The sequence below is a fragment of the Gadus chalcogrammus genome, chromosome 13 (genome assembly GCF_026213295.1).
Source record: "Gadus chalcogrammus isolate NIFS_2021 chromosome 13, NIFS_Gcha_1.0, whole genome shotgun sequence".
NCBI classification, from domain to species: Eukaryota; Metazoa; Chordata; class Actinopteri; order Gadiformes; family Gadidae; genus Gadus; species Gadus chalcogrammus.
In genome coordinates, this window is record NC_079424.1 from 2,314,690 (window position 1) to 2,341,088 (window position 26,399).

The window sequence follows — 26,399 nt, forward strand, 5'->3', positions numbered from 1 at the left end:
ACTGCTAATTAGTCTACCTTTCAGCCTTGCCAAAACACCATTAGATCAGTCATTAGCTTAGCTCCTGTACACAGAGAACACGCCGAACCCAACTCTGAAGCCGCTAACTTTAAACTAATGGATCACGAACGTGCTCGCGTTGCTCTGGGACTCAAACCAGTGAACGTTTGAAAGCCCCCCGAGATTACTTTAGTTTGGTTTCGTTTGTGGGGAAGCCGGGGCTAAATCGTGCTTCAACGTACAGAGCGAATCAAACTAATGGAATTGGAGAGAGAGATAGAGCGACCAGGGGCCATTGAAGATAACAGACTCACATGGTCAGGAAAGAGGAGTGGTCAGGGGGTGCCATTGCAATCCTCCACATCGCCAGTCGACTTGTTGGCATACCCTATGACCTATACCTGCTCCTCACTGACGAGTATCTGAATTCACTGTCTAACCCCTACCTGCTCAACAAATGACCTTTCTCTGTATCCACTGTCTAACCCCCACCTGCTGCTGAATGACCTGCCTCTGTATTCACTGTCTAGCCCCTACCGGCTGCTGAATGATTAGTCGGGCTGGACAGTAGCTCTCGTAAAAGATCTGTAACTTTTTTTCGGTCCAAATAGGTCCTGAATGATAGTTGTGTGCTACCACAATATTTTGTATTTTCAATGCTGCATTTCCTTTTTAATGCGTGATGGAGCAAGACTTAACACCTTATATTGTATTCATAATCGTAAATATTGTTTGGAAAAACAATTATTTTTATGTTTAACTCGTTTCCGGGGCTGTTAAAAAAAGTTTTGTTTTGGTTTTCCTAAACAATATAAGCAATTATTACAGAAACTCGTTCAGAAAAAGAGCTCCACAAAACATCCAGGAAGAGCGGGACAACCTGCAGCCATTTTAATTATCACATCTTAACATTTTGGTTTTCTGTGAAGAACGATTTATTCCACGAGTCAAAAACAACCAGAAACATTGGGATGATAATGTTATTGAAACGCACAGCGACATGAAACATACCCACATCTACTTGGCATTGTGTCGCATGAAAAAGGTCCCGAGAGGCAAACTGGTCAACTGGCTTAAGGAGAAGAAGCCAATGAGGCCTGACTAAAAGTTGGGCTGTGGATGCGTAGTAAAAAAAAAGGACAAAGACAGCCAAGCGTGTCCTAATTAAAAAGGTAGAGTGTCTTTAAAGCGCTGTGCTCCATTCAGATAGAGCAGCCGCACATCAAAAGAGCCCGCTAATTAGCTGGCCACGTTGGCTGTGACCTGTCATTCGCTCTCATTACCAAGCAGTCCTGAGCGAGAGTAGGCGACCTTTCATGTTCCTCTAAGAGCCGAAAGAGAGAGAAAGAGAGAAAGAGAGAAAGAGAGAGAGAGAGAGAGAGAGAGAGAGAGAGAGGGGGGAGAGAGACAGAGAGAGAGAGTGGGGGGCAGACAGATAAGTGACGGAGATAGATGGGGGAGGGAGAGGGGGAAAGAGAGAGCGAGACAGCAAGGGGAACGGAAGCGAGAGACAACAAGAGCAAGTGCGCGCGAGAGAGAGCGAGAGAGAGAGCGGGCCTTTGATCCCATGATCGAGATGCTTCCAGTTTCAGTTCCCCTTCTCTTCGTGTTCTCCAGACTGAAGTTGCGGCATAGTGGGAAAATAATGAATGTGCGCTCAGCGTTACAAAATCTTCAGAGCTGCAGCTGTCAGCTGCTACTTTGGCTGTTCAGAGACGTCGCCACAGCGAGCGGGTGTTGAATATGGATCGATTATATATGCATTTAAGAGGAGCCACACTGAATGCCAAGTCTGCCAGGGTGCATCGTGCTTTATGTGTTGTGTTGTGTTTGATAAGCGCTTCCTGTTCGCTCCTTACTCTCAGACTTGGCTTCTCACAAGAGCTACTGGCGGTGCAGAGAATTTGGAAATTGGAAAACATATTTGTTTTTTTCCTGTATGTAAAATCCACACACACACACACACACACACACACACACACACACACACAGACACAGACACAGACACAGACACAGACACACACACACACACACACACACACACACACACACACACACACACACACACACACACACGTTAAGTAGAAACATGTTAAGTAGAAAAATATCACTTTGGTGAACTGCAACCACTGTCGCCACACAAAAAAAACAATTAGACCAAATAATCCTGACTAACGTCTCACAAAAACACACACACAAGAGTCTCCCATGGAACTCCCAGTAGTACCAGTACGCCTCCCAGTAGGCCTACCTCACTGTTGGTGCAGGACATTCAAACCCAGTTGGACTATCATCAACCAGTTAACGTGAATATGAAAATAATGAAGAGACAATGATTATTCAAAATGCGAACAACAAGTTACATTCCATACAAACGTGTATTGAGACCATAATCGAATGGACACTTTTCCATCATAAACCCTGTTTGATTATTAAATGTGCACTTTACCTCAATTATATTAAACCCACGTGAACGTTTCTCTCTCTCATTATATGCAAAGTAAGCCTCCCCTTTCTAACATCGGTGGTTAAATAAATTATTTCAATTTTTCAATTGAATCCTAGATGAAGGTTCTTGGGATTGGTCGTTTGGTATTCAGACAGACACACACACACACACACACACACACACACACACACACACACACACACACACACACACACACACACACACACACACACACACACACACACACACAGGCATTGCATAACAGCTGTGATTTAGTCTTCAAACCCAACCCCTTTTTATGCGTAATGAGTTTGAATAGTAATGTTAATGTATGCGCCAGAGCACGACCCTTTCAGGAATCATTTAAGGTACATTATTAAAGTTATGTCAGTGGCATTTAGGTGCAATTACAAGAACCCCCGGACGCCACACATCCAGACACACACTAACACACACATGCACACACACCTGCACACAAACACACACACACACACACACGCACACATCCATATACGGACCACACACACACACACACACACACACACACACACACACACACACACACACACACACACACACACACACACACACACACACACACACACACACACACACACACACACGTGTTTAGGCGTAATAAAGTCTTTCAGACAGAAGTGTGCACAGAGCTAACCGACACAGAGCTCTCGCTCCCGATTGGCTTGGGTGAGGAACCCTCCCCCTCCTCTGGGCCAATCAGGCCCTTGTGATGCAGGTTGAGGATGGAATCAGCGATGATGCGGGCGGTCATCTTCTGGTACCCCCCCGACGTCACCATGAGGATGGGGATGCCCCGCCCCCTCACAGCCCTGAACACAATCTCGTCCCGCGCAATGATACCCTGGGGCGAGAGAGAGAGAGAGAGGGAGGGAGAGGAAACGGAGAGAGAGAGGGAGGGAGAAGAGACGGAGAGAGAGAGAGGGAGGGAGAGGAGACGGAGAGAGAGAGGAGACAGAGAGAGAGAGGAGACAGAGAGAGAGAGGAGACAGAGAGAGAGAGGAGACAGAGAGAGAGACAGAGAGAGAGAGAGAGAGAGAGAGAGAGAGAGAGAGAGAGAGAGAGAGAGAGAGGGAGAGGAGACAGAGAGAGGAGACAGAGATAAAGGAGGGAGAAAGAGAGAGAGAGAGGGAGAGAGGGGGAGAGAGAGAGGGGGAGAGAGAGAGTGAGTGAGAGGGAGAGAGAGGTAGACAGAAGGAAAAAAATTAAATATAAAAAAAAAGGAAGACAGAAATAAGGAAACGAAACAGGTCATCCATCTCAGGTGTTTTCCATGAGGTCTTTAGGGGTAATCTACTATTTCTGTGTATTCCTGACAGCCGGTCTGAACATAACGTGTGTCCTCTTCCTCAGCCTGCGCCGGCGGCGCTGCTGACAGATCTATAAAGCCTGGCGGGGGGATTCGGAGAACGCATCTCCACGCCGCAGGCGACCCGGCAAGGAGGCACGGGGCGCAGGGACCAGCTCGTGGTGTTCACCGCCGTACCGACGGTGACACCACGACGGACTCCACACATTACTCCCGGTGGCAGAAACACGAGCTCATCCGCGGACCGCTGAATGACAGCCATAAACGGGCTGATGGCCAGGATGAATCCTTCGCTCTGGGGGGGGGGGGGGGGGGTGGGGATGCGGTTGACTCCCCCCGTTCGACACGGACCAGGGGGTTTTCCACTGACAGGGCTCTGGCTGGGACAGTGCTGGGGCAGAAGTGGGATGAGTTGGACAACAGAGTGCAGCCATCGGATGGCCGGCCGATCACAGCGAGAGAGAGAGAGAGAGGGATGAGGGGCGAGCTCCGAGCCACCGGAGGATTGGGACCGGGGGCGGGGAACGGTTGGGGGGAGGTTGAAAGCCTCGATAAGTATAAATAAACGTTATTTAGTCAGAGTTAAATCTCGAATCACGGAGTGACAAGATAAAACGTGGGAAAATATGTCAGTCGTCCATCGTCATTGCTTGAAAACAGAACGAGGAAAACAAGATTTGCACTAGAGGATTAATAAATCAGATTGGGCGGCATGTGGCTCAGGAGGTAGAGCGGGTTGGCTGGAAACTGGGAGGTCGCTAGTTCGATCCCCGGCTCCTCTTATGCCGCTTTTCCACTGCATGGTACCAGCTCGACACGACTCGACTCGACTCGACTCAGCTCGCCTTTTTTGCGTTTCCACCGCGATCTAGTACCTCAAGTGGCTGCTTTTTCTAGTACCGCCTCGCTCTAGGTTCCAAGCGGCTGAGCCGATGCTAAAAGGTGACGTCGGCAGACGGCCGGCCACTGATTGGCCAGAGAGTGTGACGAAGTCACGAGAGCGACATGGCAACCATGCTGGTAACGATAGAACAGCCATAGTAGCGCCGCAGCCAACATATTCCACTTCTTCAACATGCCAGCTAATAATACGAACACGAATACCATCGCATCGATGTTCTCCATTGTTGTTATGTGGGTTCTGTCCATGTGTGGGTTACGTAGGTGTTGTTTGCGTCGCGTACAAAAAATACGTCACGGCCCTTTCGCGCAGACGACCCCGCCCACGTCCCGGAGGTACTATTTGCGGTGGAAAAGCACCCGCGCTGCTACCGTGTCGAGTCGTGTCGAGTCGTGTCGTGTCGAGTCGAGCTACATGTGCGGTGGAAAAGCGGCATTAGGTGAGTTTTGATGTGTCCCTGAGCAAGACACCTTACCCTAACTGCTCCCGACGAGCTGGCTGTCGCCTCGCATGGCTGACTCTGTCGTCGCTGTGTGAATGTGTGAATGAATGGATGGATGTTAGGCAGTATTGTAAAGGGCTTTGAGCGGCCACTGGTTAGGAAAGCGGTGTATAAATGCAGTCCGTTTCTATTTATATTAAATTAAGATAAATAAATGAATCCAAGAAACGACAGAAGCTGGGTCGTACCTGCGGGGATATGGCCAGCCCTCCGAGGGGGTCTCCGTCCAGGACGTCCGTGCCCGCGTTGTAGACCACGATGTCGGGTCGCATCTCGTTGAGCACCCCCTCCGTGTGGAGCTCCACCTTCCGGAGGTACTCAGCGTCCTGCGTGCCCCAGTCCAGCTCCACGTTCCTCCGGATCGCCCCTGGAGGCGCGGTACCGGTCAGAGCAGAGCAGTACCCCTGGTTCTAAAATTCACCACATTTTTTTCGGGCAGCAACATAAGATGCAATTAAAATATATAGATTTCGATTTAGGGCAATTATCTGACGCTCTTGGCCAAAGTGACTTCCAACCATTCATACACACATTCACCCACCGACGGCGGTGTCAGCCTTGCGAGGCGACAGCCAGCTCGTCAGGAGCAGTTAGGGTTAGGTCGGTGTCTTGCTCAGGGACACCTCGACACTCAGCTCGGAGGAGCCGGGGATCGAACTAGAAGCCTTCCGGTAACAAGTCAAACTGCTCTACCACCTGACCTACTGCCGCAACCTAAAGCCCAGTTCAGACCAAAGATTCACCTGCATACATTACACATTCAGCATACAAATATCCGAAGATGGCAGACTTCTGGTCCGAGGAGAGGGAGGAGAATTGAATTCGCTTGCTGGAGGAGCAACCTGTCCTTTACGACGTTGGCAGTAAGGGGTACAGCCACAGGGACAGCAAGAAGAAAGCATGTTGCGACATTGCGATGGCACTTGGTGTGGTGTTTTAGTTCAACTCGTGACCGTGTTCACTGGTGACCATTAGCTGAATGCGTCGCTTGTTGTCGTGGCGACGCCAGCTGTTGGAAATCGGGACCAGACACGTAGCTGTCCTTGCGAATGCCTCTTTGATTTGTTTTTCAATAAAATGTCAAAAACATTCCCATCTCATTCGTATTTGGAGTGTAATTGGTAGAAACGTACTGACTAACTTAACTGTAAGCTCCAGCTATTTACTCCAATGCAGATGTAGTGGAGAATAACAAAACACAGTAACTCTAGCCTACTCTCAATGAAAAAATAAAAATAAAACTTATCGCGAACCTAACTAATCGCAAATCTAACCTATTCAAATGATGCTGATGCTGTTGCGGCTCTCAGCTGTGCCAGAGCGTTCACAGTTCATAGGGAAACCACCTTCCGTCGCAGCCCGTTGCAGCGCGTTGCAGCCAGTGTGAACGGCCCAGTTTTAGAACGCCGCAGCACGTCTTGTCGCAAGGAGTCGCAAGGAGTTGCGAGTTGCAAGTCGTTGCAAGGTGAATCTTTGGTCTGAACTGGGCTTAAGAGGACACATATTACACATTGTTCTACCTAATATGTATTTTTCATTCTTCGGTCGTACAGGTCGAATATTTTTCTTTTTATCGGCCGTCTCTCCACCCACTGTGTCCCCCGCTGGGGCCCGTGTATCGACTGGGACCCCCCGTTGGAAACCATCCCATTAAGAACACCATTACAGCTGTTTTCTCCTTCTAGCAGACTCACATAGATCTCTTTGCAGAGTTTTTACCGGAACAAACTTTGTTTGGGGACCCGCCAAAAAAAAGGCCATAGCAAGTCTCACATCCAACTTTGTTTCGAAAGAATATTAATATTTCCCAACAGTTTTTCAGATGCAATCATGAATATTAACATTACAGTACGGGAGATAAAAGTGGGAATGCATTTAATTGGCACCACGTATGCATTGATGCCCACAGACAGCGGGTCCTGTACTACGAGCCTTCTGCTCCTGATGAATTATCTACACTCCCCTGCTACGGCTCACTTTGCCTTTCATCTAGTTTCATCCAAAAAGTCTTTGTCTCCTGGGAGTGCAGCAGCAGCACATGACGCAACACTAGGGTGTAAACCGAAGTTGCTGGTTCGATTTCCTGCCTCCGGGCTGTTGGGATGTGTTCTCGTGCGACACACCTGCCTCCGAAGTTAGTCGTTACACGCTTACGGATCCAAAATGCCATCGTGAACGGACTATCAAAGGGCTAATTTTGAATAATTTGGTACGGTAGTAGGGTAGACTAACATGGCTCTAGATAACTCTAGATGTTTTCCTTTCTCTCTTCTGTTGAACCTCGTTTATCTTTGTGTTTTTTCTTTTCAAAGGAACATGTTTAATCATCCCAATAATTGAGTCAATATCTTTACTTCATGGCTAGCAAGCAATGACTGAGTGTGTGCATGCATGTGTATTCGTGCGTGTGCGTGTATCTGTGTGTGTGTATGTATGTGTGTGTATCTGTATGTGCGTGTATCTATGTGTGTGTATGTATGTATGTGTGTGTATCTATACGTGCGTGTATATCTATGTGTGTGTATGTATGTATGTGTGTGTATCTGTATGTGCGTGTATCTGTGTGTGTGCATGTATGTGTGTGTGTGTATCTGTGTGTGTGTGTGTTTGTGAGTGCATGCGTGCGTGCATGCACCTGATTGCTTGTGTGTGTATGCCTGCTTGCGTGTATCTGTACGTGCGTATGTGTGTGTGTCCATTTATCCGTGCATGTGTGTCTGTCTTTGGGTGCGTTTGCTTGAGCGTATGTGTGTGTGTGTGTGTGTGTGTGTGTGTGTGTGTGTGTGTGTGTGTGTGTGTGTGTGTGTGTGTGTGTGTGTGTGTGTGTGTGAATTTGATGTGTAAACGGATGGAAATGAAGCATTGCTTGTACAGCACTCTGCCCACGTGGAAGGTGCCGGTCATGCTGTGTATAAATGCACAGTGAGCCACACGGCCTCCCCACATTACTCAGCTGAACGTATACAATTAGGAGGCTTTCCCAGTGCATAAATGTGGATACAAATAATTAGAGACAGCTTTAGGGAATCAACTTCAAATCGGATTCAACAAGAAGAACAAAGGGCCTATCCTGCTTGGCAAGGCTTTGTTAAATCCTTTTACCAACAAAAGGCGAGTTTAAGTCAGCGTCTAGGTATAGTGTTGATCTTAAGACAACCAGAGTGTCAATGTGTGTACATGTGGAAGAGTTATGAGCGTTAACCCCAATCACCTTAATGGCACTGGAATAAACGTTATCTAAATCAGACCGTTAGTCAACCTCGGTTCATTGAGTTTATTCTGAAGCTGAGCATTGATTCAATACAACTTTGAGGCGTTCGTACTGTCTACCTATTAACTTATGACCAGACAAAATGTGTCCAAACAGCAGACTGTATCGTAGCACACAGATTCCCTGCTTTAGGGATTTGTGACACACAAATCAAAGGCACACTGCGAAGCGTGTGAATCAGCAAGTGAGGCCATAACACAATTAAAACGGCAGGCAGTGACATCTAGGGGTCGGGGGGGGGGGGGGGGGGGGCTGGACTTGGAGGAGACAGCAGCCCCGCCCCGAGGGAATATGGGCCTGGATGTTTATTCCCCTGCCCGGCACCGATTAGAGTAAAAGCACATATAATCATATAAGTGCTGCTAAGATTGATGCCAGGCCGCGGCAGGACGCTGTGAGGGATGCTTGGGGGGTAGGCTGTGACGCTAGTATGGAAATGAGGCACTTTAATGTGGGGGCCCCTCCCAGAGCCTCCTCCCTGGTTCGATAGCCTTCCAGGTAATGTATTAGAGGATGCTGGCAGGATAGTGCGGCGTCGAGGGTGTACAGACACAAGGTGCTCGCTCGGGGCTCGGTATCTGTACTCGACCGCCTAGCGTAAATCGCTGCGGGGGAAAAAGTGCCGTAACCGTCTAGAGATAGAGGGAGACACAGCTCATCAGGGAGAGGACAGAGGAGAGGAAAGGATGTAGGAGAGGAAAGGAAAGAGGAGAGGACAGGGGAGAGGGAGGAGAAGGCACAGGGAGCTCTTCACTCACGCTTGGCGATTCTGTCCCTGGGGTAGATGTGGCAGTTGTACACGTCCATGATGAACACGCGCCGGTCTCCAAGGAAGTCTCGCTCGTGGCCGTTTCCCTGCGACACAAAGACAAGTTTGATAAAGACCCCCTACAGCCCAACAATACAGTCCCGGGCAGAACGGCACAGCACTGCATGGGTTAGGGGTTCGCTTCCCGGGCTAAGAAATGGGTGCACTCAGGTATTGTTAGGCGCTTTGGATGAAAGGTTTGTATTCATTTATTGGGATAAACAAAAGATGTCTAACGATTTGTCTGACAAATTGTTAAAGTACTGAACTGGTGTTGGAAACAAAGAACAAATGTTGGAAGACATGGAACACAGACGGTCCGATTGCACCTCAGAAAATAGAAAGGTTACAGCCTGTTCTGTGATCTCCCCTCTAATGTACGGCGGCATTCATTCCTCTATCTCCTCTACAAAGGAGGATGCTAACAAACACTAAGGCCCTCCAGTAAATCAACCCGTCCATCCATTCCCAGCACAGACCCGACCCCAGACGTCACCTATGGGTGTCTGTCTGGGTGCTGCGGTGCAGCTGGGAGTGACAGGGTGAGTACCAGGGATCGATATTCACCCGCAGGCTGTTGGCATTATCGTCCAGAAGGTCGTAAAAAAAAAAAACGGCTAGATTGTTTCATCGCTCTTTATTCCTTCCCCTGCGTTTGTGAGCCAAAGTGTCTTCTTCCTGTCAGGAGCGCATAAGTCAAACCTCAGAGTCTGCGGGCAATGGGACCCACGATGGATAAATGGTGACAGGCAGGGTAAGATTATGCTGACCAGGAATTGACGAGGCAGATTCTAGTTCGTATACAAATCCACCCACAATGCATCACTTCTTTGTCATGTCGAGGACAAATTAGAATAAGTCAAACCCACGGCTCGTTTCACTTGGTTCATTTCAGGGAGATGTATATCAATACCAAGTGACAAACACTGGGTCATTTATTATTTATACACCCTTTGAATGCGATTTTACGCAATGAAAGACTGGCAACTGCGGGTACGTAAACATTGAATTGACTCGTCATAACACGATAGGTAACAGAGGCATCCGTCATAGGACCCTGAGTTCAAACAGGCCTCTCACTCCTCACCAGGTACACACAGGCTCACAAGACTCCGCAAGGTACACCAATAACTAACATTTAGATTTGACACTTAGGGATTTAGCAGACGCTTCTATCGAAAACGACTTACAGTAAGTACATGTCAGAAGAAAGAGAAACAAAAATATATCGATGTCACAACAAAGACAGCTAAAGATAAGACGCTCCACACTGCTGAGACATTCATTAATTAGTATTGTTTTTGTGCCAGGACGTACAACGTACAATAAGTGTCTATAACTATTCAATTAATCACTATCATACTCAAAGGATAACCCTACAGCTCTGATAGATGGGGAGCACCTTGTGTAGGTCTATGGTCACCACCCCCCCCCCCTCCATGCTGGGCCCTGATGTAGCATCAACACTGGAAGGCTATTTATGGCTCCATTTAGCCGCCATTTTGTTCCTCTTAGTGGCCAGACAGTAAAAGGACCGTGTGTTACATTGAAAACATTTTTTTCCATTCATCTATTGAAAGTCCAACCAGCTGTCCTTCAATCAGACGGAAAAATCCGAGACATCCATCACGAAATTGTAGAGGTAGGGCTTTCATGAATAAAAGGCTTTAACTGAAAGGTGAGAACCAAAGCACAACTATATCACTGGATTTCGTTCAAGAACTGTAACCTAAACAGCTAAAGGGTGTTTACACGGTGAGGACACAAGCATTACTTTGGCTGACATCTTTACATTCACACAAATTCAAGGATGTTTTTGCGTTTGACTGCTTAGCAATGTTAATGATACGTCATTTACTATCGGGTATTGCCAGATGTGTTCTTAATGAGTATAGAAAAACAGGTGCTTGTGTATTGGATAGAATGACAGAGAGACAAGTGATGGTTTACTGCTTTAGATACCCAGATGACGAAATAAGTCCTTTGAACAACTCTTCCAAGTCTGGATCTGTAGAAATATATCTGAACAACTGAATAGAGCATTTATTCTTCAGTAATGACGCAAGAACATTTCTTTTTTTTTTCATATGGACTCCAATGTCAGATACAGAATGTCTCATACGTTGTTCTCTGTTCGGTTTTAAAGGCCCCTGTGTTTTACCAGATGTTTCCATTACAAACTATTTCCAAATCCTCCTTTTAGTGAAATCATACATGGGATGGTCCACCCAGATGATTGATGGGTTGATCAACCTATCAGTGGATACGGCCCACTAGGGAGGCTTGATAGGTTGAGCTATCAGTGTGGATTGCCTGATTAAAATAGGGCCTTTTTAAAAACCAAATTGCTACTTTGCAACGCAACCTCGACGACTAAAGTGTATTGCCCCGATTTACCAGCAAAGCATAGGATAAAGCCATCAATTCATTCCACAAGTATGAGCACTTACGGTATAATGTGTCAAGACCTAATGAGGCAGTGATGTGGTTTTTTTCTGAAAAACTGCAGAGCGCGCACATCCAATAAATGCATACAATACTCTGCCTTCTATATGTTCAAGTTCTAATATTAATTGACTTCTGTTCGGATTGCCGCATCTAGCTCAAATCCCAGGCTGACTTTGTCATTACATAATGCAGGATCGTTAGCATCCAGTCATACATCAGACATGGCTGAAGCTATGTGGGAGCCATGGGCTTTGGAACCTCATTAGAAAGTTCCCAATCACTAATTGGTTTTTGGATATGAGGTAGTATGGGGAAATACATAGCTCGATGAAAGTATGATAAATACAGGGGTTGTTGCACTATGCTCACACTGACTGGGCTCAGTGTAATAAAAAGGAATCACTGCTTATTGAAAACCTGTAATCCGGTTTGACTGGACTGTATTAAACCAATTAGAGACCCTAAGCTCCTTCTGTCATTTTCTACAGTTGCAGAATGCATTCATCTCTGGATTCTCTGTATCGTGGATATATTGCAAACCAAAGCCCTCGCTTCTTGGTGACTTTGCTTTTGCCAATTACCTGTTTTGCACTCGACTAAGAAACATCTATGAAACATGACGAAAGTGAGGTCTGATTTAACTGCAGTGCTAGACTGAGACTTTCACTTTGAGCCAACGACGGATGAACGATGGAACGCTGAACGCTGCTTTGTGAATATTAATAAGAGTGACATGGGTTTGCCTCGTGGTTAGTCAGCTTGTCCTCTTGAGAATAAACTCCAGTTTCAGAAAACACCCATCCAGTAAGTGTCCTTGGGTAAATCATTACTCCGTCCAGTCCTTTAGGAATAATTCGGGGGATTTTAGGGGGTTGGCAGAGGGCGTGGGGAAGGGATTTGGGAGGTTTTAAAGTTTTTAATCTGCCCCTGTGTGAGAGTATGCTCATTAAACCTTGATCCAGTTTAGTGTGGAGAGGAGCTGGTGGTTTCAGAGAGGAGGGAGCTGTCTCACAGCACAGTCCTCAGTCGGCCCGGCCACTGTACGATGAAATGAAGCCCTTTCTACCTCCAGAAGCGGGATTGGTTCCGGTCGATGGCCTGGATTAAGGGTCGAAGTGCCTCCTACTGCTTGAACACTGGCTTGTTATTCATTTTGTACGCATACTTTAACCCCCCCCCCCCCCCCCCCCCCCCCCCTCCCAGCAACATGTAAAGAGATGCTGCCAGGGAAATTGGCAGGTAGACAAAAGCTAAATCTAGAACTAAATCTGGATCAGTAGAGAAAGACAATACTTTACTCTAGCTAGTTACTAGTTTGTTTCTGATAGTATAGTATCAATACTAAAGTACTAAAGTAACAGTGCTGTAGTACTAAAGAGTAGTACAAGTAACACAGTACTAAAGTATGTTATTAGTAACATAGTGCATTGTGCATAGTATAACACTATAGTAACGCAAGGGACTGGTCGCCATCTGATCAGACAAAAACAGTTGAACGCACCCATTAAGTGAATCCTCTTTCGACACAGTGTACTCGCTATGAAACATGACCCTCAAACAACCCCCACTCGATAACCATCGTCTCTCGGGGGGGTTGTTGTTCCTCGTGTCCGTGCAGGGAAGCCCTCCGCAGGGAGCAGTGTGAGCTCAGCACGGGGTCCGACGGCCGACGGGTCAGATGGGGTGGGTTACCCGGTTAGCCCGGTCGATAACCGGCCATTGGCACAGCGGGACGGGGCGGGCCGGGGGATGAGCCTCACCTGGTGGGCGTCCAGGTCGATGATGGTTGCCGTGGCGACGCCCTCCACTCTCTCGAAGAGGAACTGGAACAGGAAAGGGGAAATGTTCAAACCCGGGTTTGAAGTGGAAATGTTGAACGTTATTCGTCGTTGTATTCTGAGAATTATATGTTTTTTATTGTATGTCCTTGAGCTTTAAAATAATACTTAGAATTGTCTAGTGTCTTTTCCTAGCTATCTTTGTGGTATACGGGGAATGAGTTAACCTAACAATTGTTAGTGCTTGGCACTTGCCCAAAATCTAAATCTAAACCTAAATTACGTGAGTTGTATTCTTTCAGCTTCAGTGACTCATCGCTCTTGCCACAATATCAGGAGTAATATGTGTGGGCCCGCACACGAACCAGTGGCCTTTGCATGCTCTGATACAGTGGTTCTCAACATGTGGCTCGGGAACCACAAAGGGGTCACAGTCGGGGACCAAACGGATCGCTGGACGGCCACAATAAAACCATTCAAAGAGTTTAAACGCTGGAAATGAAAAGGGAAAAATTGAAAAGAAAAGTACTTTCTGACATGGTATTGAGAATATATTCCTTCTTTCAGGCAATTATAGAGCGGGCTCTAACACAAAGGTCAGTCAGATTGCTTTGCCAAAATCACATTTTTAAAACTAACACTAAACTTTGGTGTCAGAAGCACTGCCATGATTACGAGTCCGACACAAACACGTTTGGGGATCTCTGTTCTCTGTTCTCTGATCCCAGTGCATCACCAGAGCTTCAGTCAGCCCAGGCCCTAAGGGCAGCCACGTTCGCCAGGCCTGGAGCCCCAAGGCTGGGCTGGGGGCCGGGAGCAGCAGCCTCACCTTGATGGCCAGGGTGATGTCCGCGTAGGCACAGAAACCGCCACCCTCATCCCCGGAGCAGTGGTGGAAACCACCTCCTGGGGGGAGAGGGGGAGAGGGAGAGAGAGAGAGAGAGAGAGAGAGAGAGAATGTAAGAGGGAGAGAGAGAGAGAGAGAGAGAGAGAGAGAGAGAGAGAGAGAGAGAGAAAGACAGACAGACAGACAGACAGACAGAGAGAGAGAGAGTGAGTGAAATAAATAAGTGTGAGAGAAAGAGAGAGAATAAGAATGTCAGAGAGACAGAGAGAGGAGGCAAGGGAGAGAGAGAGAGAGAGAGAGAGAGAGAGAGAGAGAGAGAGAGAGAGAGAGAGAGAGAGAGAGAGAGAGAGAGAGAGAGAGAGAGAGAGAGAGAGAGAGACCATTGTTCCCAGTCAGGTCATTGTTCGCTGAGGAGTCAATTATCTCAAATGACCATAATTGCATCTTTCAATGGGGTCTTTCATTTTGTGTTTTTGTTTTTTGTGCCGCTGATTGCACAGGGCCGTGTTCCCTGGGGGGGGGAACACCCCATCGCGCTGGCCCCAAAATGGAGCTGGCGTCATGGCCAATACAAGAAGTGCCAGAGACGGCTGTGGACTAAGCACCACAAACAGATTATGTGATGCTTTATAATTGGCTTGATGGCTATTCAATCAGGCTAAGTGCCCTCTGCCCCGTTATGCTTACACTCATTAAAGGGTTCTGTGGCGCTGAATCTTAATACAAGAGTACGGAGATAGATGGAATAAGACTTATTTTGGCTGTCCCAATCCAGCTCTCTCTCTCTCTCTCTCTCTCTCTCTCTCTCTCTCTCTCTCTCTCTCTCTCTCTCTCTCTCTCTCTCTCTCTCTCTCTCTCTCTCTCTCTCTCTCTCTCTCTCTCTCTCTCTCTCTCTCTCTCTCTCTCTCTCTCTCTCTCTCTCTCTCTCTCTCTCTCTCTCTCCCCCTCTCTCCCCCTCCCTCTCCCTCTCCCTCTCTCTCTCACTCACTATGCAGTGTAAGAAATGGAAGCAGCATTCAGTAGTTCCTATGTGATGTTAAGTTTGTGGTTATCCATTCAGCAGGCAGTGCTAGAGGCAGCAGAGTGTGTGACTAGGCTGACACAGCAGAGAGCGAAGGTCTCATGCTGCTCGCTGCTTTCGGGCACACACCACCACATTAGAAGTGGGACGGGCCACTTTAGCGTAGATCTCATTGTTGTGGAGATAGATGAGCCTAGGTGGCGGCTGGCCGCGGTTAAAAACCATAACTCCATCCCAGTACGACGGCATCCATCTCCAGCCATACCATATTTACTTATTAAGCAGATTTATTATTGAGTTTGAGCGCCGAGGAATGCAGTCGCAGCTGAAGTTGCGGTGGCAGGTCAGTATTGATGCGTGCCTGCGCTCAATAACCGACCCCAGGAAGACAAGCTGCATGGAAATGATAGACACCAAAAATGCAAACATACCAATATTGATGGCCCATCCTCGCTCGATCGCCAGTTTCCCCGCCTGTGGAAGAAGGAGCCGGTAAGGAAGGTTTCTCCTGGCTGACGCATGCTTTGTACTTTGGTTTGTTTTAATATCAGACAGCTGGAAGGATTGCAGTGTTCGTCGTGCAACAGCCCCCAACTGAAATGTTGCACACTATCAAGGTTTAAAGCAATGACTTTAAATGAGAAATATTACCCCAGGCGCTTTTCATTTGAATTCTGTACCTAATATAAATTGACAATAGGGTTATATGCTATACTTCATTTTTCCCAGGCAGAACAACAACCCACTCCCTCCGAGCTTGGAGAGAAATGTCTTCTGAAGTCTCGATGGTAGCCCACAGTAAAGGGGGCGAAACAAAACAATGGAAATAATGGAAATAACCCACGCTGTAGTCTGCCCTTGGTTCAGCGTGTTCATGCAACTGTTACGCCCCGTGCCCACTACCTCCGTCAGTTGTCCGTTGCCCATTGACTTTGAATGGGGACGGTCGCGCAATGCATTGTGGATCCGTCAGTTGACTTGGAGCGTTCGCCACCGTCAAAAAGTTGAAAAATGTTCAACTTTTTCGGCAGCGACGGATCCGTCATCCAATCAGATCGCGTATGCAAATTTAAGCACTGTGACGCGACTCGGGCTCTGACGATACTGGAAAGTGGGAAAGCGGGTAATTTTGCCTCGCAACAAGCAGGAAGAAGCGGGAAGAACCCGGCGAACCGATTTGATTGGCTGACGGATGCATCTGCAAAGACTACTCCCCCATCCGTCAGCCACGCCTTCTGACGTCCGTTGACTGACGGTGCAGTGGGCACGAGGCGTTAGGAAACACAACCCTCTGTGCTACCGTGACATTATTCCGTTGGTTCTTTTTGAGTGAGTTCATCGTGGGGAAATCGTTGAGACTCGTTGGGAGAGACGTATCTTACTCCCACTTGTGATTTGCATTTGCGTTCTTCGCCAGATACACAAAGCGCATCACGCATTTAAACAGCTCTGTCCTCGGTGAACTATGGCTTGGGCCTTGTTATAGTTTGTGAGAGTGGTTGAGTTAGCTAGGAGACCCAGTATTTGAACCATTCGGTGAATACGTTTACAGTTACAGTTAGGGCATTTAGCAGACTCTTTCATCCAAAGCGACTTACAAAGGTTAATGCACACATTCACACCTCGACGGCGGATTCAACAAAGCGACAGCCAACTTGTCGGGAGCAGTCAGGGTGAGGCGCCTTGCTCCAGGACACCTCGACACCCGAGCTAGGAGGAGCCGGGGATCGAACCAGTAACCTAGTGGTTAACCTGGTGGTAACCAACCCGCTCTACCTCCGGAGAATAGCCGACCCCTCAGGTTAAAGGGGACATATTCTACCACCAGGTGGGAATGTGATTAGCCTTACAAGCCGTTTCGAAAATATGCCCCATCTGACATCACTAGTGGGCGTGTCCACCTAGATCTGTGCTGGATAGATGAGCAACGTTTACTTCAGTCCACCGGGTAGGCTGGCAGACTGATCACCTGGTGGTATAATATGTCCCCTTGAAGAAAGATCAGAAACGATGCGTGTATACATGTACGGCGACCCGGCTGGGACGTTTGGATGTGGAAACCGGAACCCTTTTCCGCCAGGGGCGCATCACGACTTCACCGCCCTGCCCTCTATGTATGTCAAATCACAAAGCACTTAGGCACAATGGGGCTTCTGATCGGTTTTGCCTGCCAAGCTGTTCACTTCAAAGCCAAGTCGTGAACGGGCGCGAGGGAGGAGAGAGGGGGAGAGTTCTGCGGCAGGTCCTGATCTCGGGGATGGCTCGCGGTGCCTGTGAAGACCAGATAGCAGCTCAGACCCGCGCCTCTGCAAGCCGCTAGTTCTCTCTGATGGTGGAGCTGGGGTGGCCATCAGCACGCAGGTACGCACGCACATGCACACGCATGGGCACATAGGCGTCCACGTGCACACACATGCTAATCACGCACACACACACAGAGACATGCACACACACACACACACACACACACACACACACACACACACACACACACACACACACACACACACACACACACACACACACACACACACACACACACACACACACACACACACACACACACACACGCACACACACACACACACACACACACACACAAATACAGTCTCACATACACGCACGTGCAGAGAAACGCATACACACAGACACAAACATGCACACACGTGGAGAAACAAGCACACACGCACACATGCACACACACACACACCCAGCCCACGACTGAGACTACATGGTGACTCGGGGGAGCAGTCAGTCGTGGGTTTGAGGAGATGGCAGTACAGAGCCCCGTTCTGTCCCTGTGTTCATATACCGAGCTGTTTGAGACAGCTAGTCATGGAGCCCAGGTTGTAAACAAAGAACAAAGGACACCCCCTGAGTTCTCTCTTCTTCTGTCAAAATACGAACTGTAAGCACTGCACATACATTCCAGTTATTGAGTAATTTTTCTAGGTAAAGATGGGTTTATAGTTCCCCTATTTCTAATGTGCTCATATGCATTCAAGCCCTAAGAAACTTTCCCTCTTTCACTTTGAGTCAACTCAGTGGCGGTTTGATAAATACTAAAAACAGGACTTTAAGGATTTCATCTTCAAAGGAATAGTATTCAGAAAGTGTTCAAAAGTGTGAGTTATGTATACAGTCAACTCTACTAGACATGTTTCCCTCCTTAGTTTATTCTAAAATGTTGCAACACCATAAGGATATCAACATTTATTACCCGGAGCATGGATGAGGCTACATAAGGCCAAGTTTTATACCCATTCTGGTTATGACTAACAATATCAATTTCCAAATCATACAAACATCATTCAATTAATAATTACAGATTGTCATTTATTTTATGGAAAGCAACTTAAAGCCATTTTGAGACACATCTGATAAATAACTGGCCGACATTAGTTATGGTGTCCAGAACGTTCCGGCTATGTGTAGAAGACCCCCTAACCACCAAACCGTCCTGCCCCTGTTCCCGTAACATTTCCGCCTTTTTACCATCAAGGACACGGCACACTTGAAGTACCTGAATATCAATTTCCGACAAAAGTGCAGCGATAAATTATCCCTGTCAGCTGAGCTTGTATTTAACGGGAGATAAAGCTGGGCAGGGCTCGCAACAGCTCAATAAATCCTGGGTCCGTGAAGCCTCACCTATCCACAGGCCTGGTGAGACGTCTTACGCTAAAGGTAATGTGGATCTAAGGGCGCCCCTGGTAGTGAGGCCAAAGTCCTTGCACGGACATCATTAATATTAATATTGGTATCATGAGTGTGTTTACGAGGACAGACTTCAGTAGTCATGGAGATGAAGGAGCTACGAGGGATGTGGGCGCGTTGGGGGAGAAACGGCAGGGGGCTTTGTTTTGGTCAGCCGGTCAAAGTATTCAAAGAGTCTCCCGCTCCCATAATGATCTTTTGGACCTTGGTTTATGCTTGGAAACTGATTTTGATATTTTTCCTCTGTGTGTTTTTCGACTGCTCATTATGGTTTGACACGCGACCAGCGACTACACACAGCGAGACTTAGAAACTAGTCAAACCCTGCACATCACTCTTCACATTACCTCTTTATGCACTGATGTTTTAGGAACCAACTTGTGGACCTACTGTAAGACATGGGTGATAGATGTGGCTCCATGTTCTGAACGGTCTGCCATCACTATCCTTGGTTCCTTTTTCCCATTAGTTTGGTACCACATGTATACACAGTCTCACAGTCTCTCTCCCTCACATCAGAATGCATCATGGGATGTACTCAAGAAAGTTAGTACTGTAAAATCCTAATATACTATACACCGTAACGACACTAATAAAAACATTGTTTCTCCACCTGAATGTTGAGAAGTGCTGTGGTATTTTGAAACAGAACAATGTCCCTCTCCATAACGGAAAATCAGTTTACGATTAATGACTAAATAATTAGCAAAAAAAACAAAAATAGTACCAGGGTTAGGGTTAGTGTTAATAATAATAATAATAATAATAAATGAAATTTATATAGCGCTTAATATGGTACTCTAAGACGCTTATTAGGTGTTAAGACGTGTTAGGGTTAGCATGCTAATTGGCGGTGGTCATGGCGATGTGAGGCCGCGATGGACATACCCTATACAGGACTATATGCCCTGCTGGACTGCAAATTCGAAAAAATAACAGAAATGGAGGAGGGCAATGTATGAGAAGCCGTACCATGATGGTTCCTCCAGTCTGGGTCCGCAATGGCCTGAGGACGCGTCGCTGAACCAGGCAGTTGGGCAGGAACATCAGCGGGGGGATCTCCGTGATGCCCGCCACGATCGCCGACCACTGGAAGGAAAGCACAACAACCTTTACAATCAACAGAGGCTTTCATCCAAAGCGACGTACAAACATTCATGCACACGTCCCCACACCGACCGCGGAGTCAACCACGCAAGGCGACAGTCAGCTCGTCGTCGGGAGCAGTCAGGGTGAGGCATCTTGCTTAGGGACACTTCGGGGATCGAACTAGCAACCTTCCGGTGACCAGCCAACCCGCTCTACATCCTGAGCGAAGCCAGACCCACACACAAGACACATTTCACATGGCATCAGCGTCCACAGACCTCACCGAACCAATAGACACATCACAAAGCGGCATCACTCTGCCATTGGGAACACAACACACAAACACACAACAACAAAAAGAGAAGAATTCTTCTGATGCTGGATTCAGGGCTCTGTGCCTGCAGGGGATGAATAATAAATGGTTCTGTTGACAATGTTGATTTCACATTAAATTGGGTGACAGGTTGAAGCAGATATGTAAAGAGGGAATGCTAATATAGAGCCGGGAGCTACTAGGTTGAGTCTCTGAGATTGTTTTCTGAATGCCAGAAGGAGGGAGGGGGGGGAGGGAGGGACTTCACCCACTGCAGGTACATCTTTAAAGGCAATAGCTAAGGACCTTATTCGTGCTCCTTTGCTGTCGGGCATATATTAAAAATAATCTACCTCTCCGGAACTGTACTAGCACACCTCCCTGGGAGTGGTCACGCTCCACAATAGAGCGTCTCATATCAGCTGTAATCCATTACAAAAGGCTTCACAGTCGTGCTGCTTCCACCGCGGTAAGACAGATGCTGTGAGATGAAATAGGATACACACTGTACAAGTTCTGCCTTGGATGAGAGTCAAGACTCCTGCGGGAACGCCAAGTGCTCCTCAACGCTCTCCTCCTCGCTGTTCTATGTCACACACCTCGCATCCCAACCGGAGAAAGTAAATGCCATCCCATAATATAAACAACGGGCACGGAAGGCGTCTCTCCCAGACACAAACAAACCCTGATTTATGGAGCTGAATCACATTAATTCTGGTCTCAACTCTGAAGTTTGGTGATTTTATGAGAGCGCCGATACATTTAAAGTTCTCGGGGACTTCTTAGGGACTGCAGGGGGCCGCCTGAGAACAGTTGGAGACGGCGCGAGGTGATGAATGGGTGGTCTGTGGGAGATCTGAGGTGTCCACACCCCATGCTGGGCCAACGTTGGCTGTAGTTTATGCCTGTTAGACGTCAGACTCTCGAGTGGAAGAGGACAGACGTGAGGCATCGGAGGTGTCATCTCGCCCACTTACTGCTAACTGTAGCTGGAGTTCTCTGCTGGAAGAGATTGTAGGGAATCGGTTTATGTTCTACGGTGACACTGTGGGATATATGACGGCCATACCCTATGATAACTAACAGCCAGATACATTTCAACCACAAGCTAAGAGCTAACTAACAATACCCCTTTTCTTCCAGGCAAAGTCATTAATAACGGCGTTTTATGAAGCTAATTAAAGCATCCTTCCTTGAAGGGATTGATTTGTTTTAACGAATGTGATGGAATCAAGTTGAAATTAGATGAGATTCCCCACGATTATTCTCTCTTTAGAGTTTCTATTACTGCACAAACATTTCCAAACATGAATATATATTTCAAATATCCGTTTTGTGTCTACGGTTACAGTGTGGCCCCATGTTAGTGAGAAGCTGCAAAGAGACACGTTGGTCTAGGAGCTGTGAAGAGACATGTTAGTGTATGGGAGCAAAATGTAGCAACATGTTAGTGTAGGAGCCAAGCAGAGACATGTTAGTTAATGAGCCTTGAAGAGACAAGCAGTCAGAGAGGGTGTACCTTACAGTAAGAGTGTGTCATGTTAATGTACAGCCATGTAGAAACATGTGCAGGCTGCTTGGTTACATGGTGCCCCCATGCTAGTAGGAGCCTTGCACAAAAATGTTATTGTAGGAGCCATGAAGAGACATGTTAGATTATGAACCGTGAAGTGACATGTGCAGGCAGCGTGTGTGTACCTTAAAGTAACGGTGTGTGATGTTAATGTAAGAGCCGTGAAACATGTGCAGTGTGTGTACCTTATAGTAACAGTCTGTCATGTTATTGAGGAGCCGTGTAGAGACATGTGTACGTGTGTGTACCTTTAAGCTGCTGAGGTAGCTCTTGGTGTGGGCCACCTTCAGGTCCTCCTCTGAAGCCTCCAGGGCGGGCACCATGTTCTCATCAGTCACAAACTGCTCCTCTAACGAGGAACACGGAGAGAGCAGCACAATATACATAATAGGACACACAAACACACAAACACCCACGCAGGTAAACACACACGCAAACACATGAAGGAACGCACGCATGTGAACACACACGCACAAGCAAACACACACACACGGACACAAATATAAACAAGCACGCACGCATGTTTACATGCCTGCAGTCACGTACGCACAAACACACGCACGTACACCCACACGCACACACACGCATGTACACCCATGCACACACATTTAAACAGACACGCGGACACACACGCACAGACACGCATGCACACAAAAACACACACACACACACACACACACACACAAATACATGAATTCATTGAATGAGACATAGCTTAACATTAATGCTAGTGTGCTTTTATCTTGATGGCTCAGCTAGTTCATTTCCTGTTTTATCTCTGCTTGATTTCCCCACCTGTCACCATCCATCAACCCATCCATCCACCAGCTCTTCAAAGAATCTCTCCCATCAGGTCTCCATTCTCTTGTGTATCCACTCTATCTATTTATATTACTCCGCTACCTTTTAAAAAGCGGACGACCTTCCCCCACTTCCCAGCGTCAAAGGGGTGGAGTTTCTCCAGGCCCATGAAGGTGATGTTATAGACGGGGTGGTACACTATGGGCAGGCTTGTACGAGGGACGTCAACATACAGTTCAGTGTCGTGAGGACTGAAAAATAAAACAAATAAAAAAATCACATTACAATATTTTAGAGGTTTGTGTACTTCTCTAATGGAACAGTGAGAAGCGTCTTAATTTTGTATTTGCTCACCGTTTTCCGCTTTCAGTGTCTTGCCCCTTTGACATTGTCCCACCGGCATTTCTAGTTTGATCTAAATATATACACGATATTAGTGCCATTGTTTGTATTGTAATAGTTTCATTCACATTCCATTCATTTTCAGCAAACACTTGGCCGAACATCAGCAATCCACTAAACATTGACAAAATAAATAGACATTTACATAATGCAATCCACGTTAATGGGTAACGATTCCAAATCACGGCCAAAACAAGGGAGAGGGACTATGGCTTCACTGCAACTCCTGCACAGTGACTACATTACCCACAAGCCTGTCAAGACTGACCCATGCGCAATGGCATGTTATCATTCCCAAAGACGCAACTAGAAGGAAGCGTTCTCTGTTTCTCCAAGGTTGACCGTACATCGCTATGTATACATGGACGAGGTCGACAGAAGTAGAAGCTGGCAGTCATTTACACGTGATATAAACACAATTGTTTACGAAGAGCTACATTTGGAAAAGGGATTTGAACAACGTAGCATCATTTCGAGTCGACTCACCTGCTATTTATGTTACGCACGTCACGGAAATCGAGCCGTTTCTAACGCTCACGGACTTGAAAGGTTCCTCATCAAAGACCAAGAGACTGTACAAAAGTTGGATCCGGAATCCGGATACATATATATACATTAATATATAATCTATTTCGTATATTCAGTATCTCCTCTCTTCTTCCCCTCCTACGTAGGAAACGTGCGCGAATTCGCCTCCGAGGTTCCGTCGCTTGCGCCCGTAGCGCGCTTGACGCACTTTACGCTGCTCTTATTCCGCCGCTGTGCTCTTGTGTTGTACACCAACAGTGTTTTACTTGAAATTAATACAATGCTGTCCAAAAATAGGAAGACATTTCAGCCTCTTTGGAATGAAGAAATACTCGATCAACTCCTGACATTATGATCCAATGATGACATTGAGGTGGCCCATCATACCAGTTGAATGCAATGTTGATATGTCATCATACCTTTGCTTTGTTTCTAAAAGTATTATTTTATTCAAGACACTGGTGTTGGGTTGACGCTACAACATGGTTCTCTTGACTTTCTTGAAACATATTTATCTAGGCCTACAAATTACTTTAAATGACTTACCCTCCATGAGTGAACAATGTTTGTAGATTGTTTTTTCCTTGGCATGGAGGCTATTTTACTACTCGTGTCTACTGTGGTAGTGTACACTGTAGTCTACCGTTTAGGGCCGTTGCCTTTTCCTTACTGTGCACCATTGTGTTTACTTTCATTGTGACAGCTCAGCTCGTTTCCAAGTTGTAAATCTGAGTCTGGCTAATATTTAATCCATTCAATTCCAAACCATCAACATATTACACATTTATATAATTAGTGAGTTTACTGTTGGGTATACAAAAATCCACCCGCTCCATACAATTTACAACAGATTAATCAGACCTCATCCAAGTCCAAAAATGGCAAATATGTTCTTCTTTTAATTCAGGGCGACTATCCAGAATAAAAAAATAGAAGCGAGCCAGATTGCATTTGGTCACGACATTAGTTTTAGTAGTGTCATGTCACATGACACCAAAAAACGGTTCTGTTCATTAGTTCTGCCCTCTGTTGCCATAGTGACAGCCCAAAAAGACAGTTTTTCAGCAGCCCGACTCTGCGGTGGCTAAACATCATGTATAATATCAACTTAAAGGGATTCTCCGAGGCATCTGTAAACTGGCTCAGGTCTCACCCAGAGTCAGATGAGTTGTTCAATGACCCATGACTCCAGAAGGGTAGTGTCTTTGCTGCGTTAGTATAGGCTCTCCGTTGACTTGCGGTGTTACAGTAGCCGAGCTCCTGTTCATGTAAACACTTTGGACCTCTTTCCAAAGAGTTCCAATGTGTTCCGAATAGTCACCTGTGTCACAGTATTGTCGTGTCAATGCATGTCAGGCCAATTAATGTACAACACGCCATGTCCAGTCTCAGAGCAGTGTGATGTCCTGTGTCTAGTGGCCATGACAGCACAGCCTCAGGCACTCCTGATTGATGCGTCCACGGTGATCCAGGGGGTTCGATTATGGGATGGATTCCTTTAGATTCAAGCCATATCACAGGGAAGGGGAGATGCTGTCGTACCGAACATCAGCAGTGCTGAGATTCGGCCCTGGCTACGAAGCTGAGCCGCAGGCATTGCTAATCACCTATTCCTCACCACAGCGTGACCTTGAGTGGGACATTGCTTTTATACAACGCTCCTACAAGCTCCGTTTATTAGTTAACACTAACAAGCGACAACCGATTATGATTAGTTTGATTATTAAATCATTCACTCTACCCCCCCCCCCCCCCCCCGACACAGATAGTTCCGCACCTGGGCTGGGGACTCTACTGTTGCCAGGCAACACACAAACATTCTCCTGCACGGTGGATCGCTGCCTCTTGTAGGTCTACAGGCCTCCTCCTCCTACCAGAGTACATTCATCTGTATGTTTCCATTTATTGTGCATCCAGTGGATTGAGAGTCTGTTGAAAGGCGTTTTTGACGAGTGTGATTCGGATGAGCGGACAGATCGTTACTGAGGGCTCATTAAGGGTTATTAGAAACACCTATTCAGGTTCTGGGGTATCTGTGGGTTACAGTGGTGGTCCCTACCCTATTGGTTGCCATGAAGCCAACGCCGTAAGCAAGGCATGAGCAGAAAGGTGGTAGTGTTGTACTCGATCAGAATTAGTAGGAGAATAGTGTAGGGTTCGAATCCCAGCCAAAAGGTTTCGGGTTCATGCCCAACGTCTGGAGTGTACTTGTAGGCATCCACAGAGCAGGATGCCAACCCCTTACTTGCTCCTTGACGTGGTTCTGAATTCACTGTAAGCCACTTTGAACCATTAATAATTAATATTCACAAGGGAACAGTTTATCACGTGAAAAAGGAGAAGGAAAAGGAGAATCATTCACGTCACTTTGATGCAGTCTCTGTCTGAGTTAATGACTGAAAGACGCACGACACACACACACACACACACACACACACACACACACACACACACACACACACACACACACACACACACACCAATAGAACACACCTACCTGTGAAGGATGCAGGCTGACATTATCCCTCCCCCATCAATAGAGTTCAGCATGAAGCGGTACATGCACCTTCCTCATGTGAGTCCAGATCGATGGACAGCAGTGTTTA

At 46.9% G+C, this 26,399-nt stretch overlaps 1 protein-coding gene across 5 annotated transcripts; it reads right to left on the reverse strand.

The window, feature by feature from the left end:
- Positions 1 to 721: 721 nt before the first annotated feature.
- Positions 722 to 26,399, reverse strand: hdac11 (histone deacetylase 11). Of its 5 annotated transcripts, none has more exons than XM_056606102.1 (11): positions 26,291 to 26,399; positions 23,218 to 23,278; positions 22,966 to 23,114; positions 22,311 to 22,411; positions 20,060 to 20,176; positions 15,802 to 15,844; positions 14,332 to 14,408; positions 13,485 to 13,547; positions 9,227 to 9,323; positions 5,386 to 5,564; positions 722 to 3,329 (listed from the first exon to the last, which is right to left on the reverse strand). In XM_056606102.1, exons 2-11 carry the CDS (start codon positions 23,250 to 23,252, stop codon positions 3,096 to 3,098), a joined length of 1,095 nt encoding a protein of 364 aa, XP_056462077.1. In that variant the 5' UTR covers positions 23,253 to 23,278; positions 26,291 to 26,399; the 3' UTR covers positions 722 to 3,095. The 5 variants fall into 5 exon arrangements, with proteins under 5 accessions (XP_056462077.1, XP_056462074.1, XP_056462075.1 ...); XM_056606099.1 differs by lacking the exon at positions 26,291 to 26,399 and adding an exon at positions 24,340 to 24,508; XM_056606100.1 differs by lacking the exon at positions 26,291 to 26,399 and adding an exon at positions 23,752 to 24,016.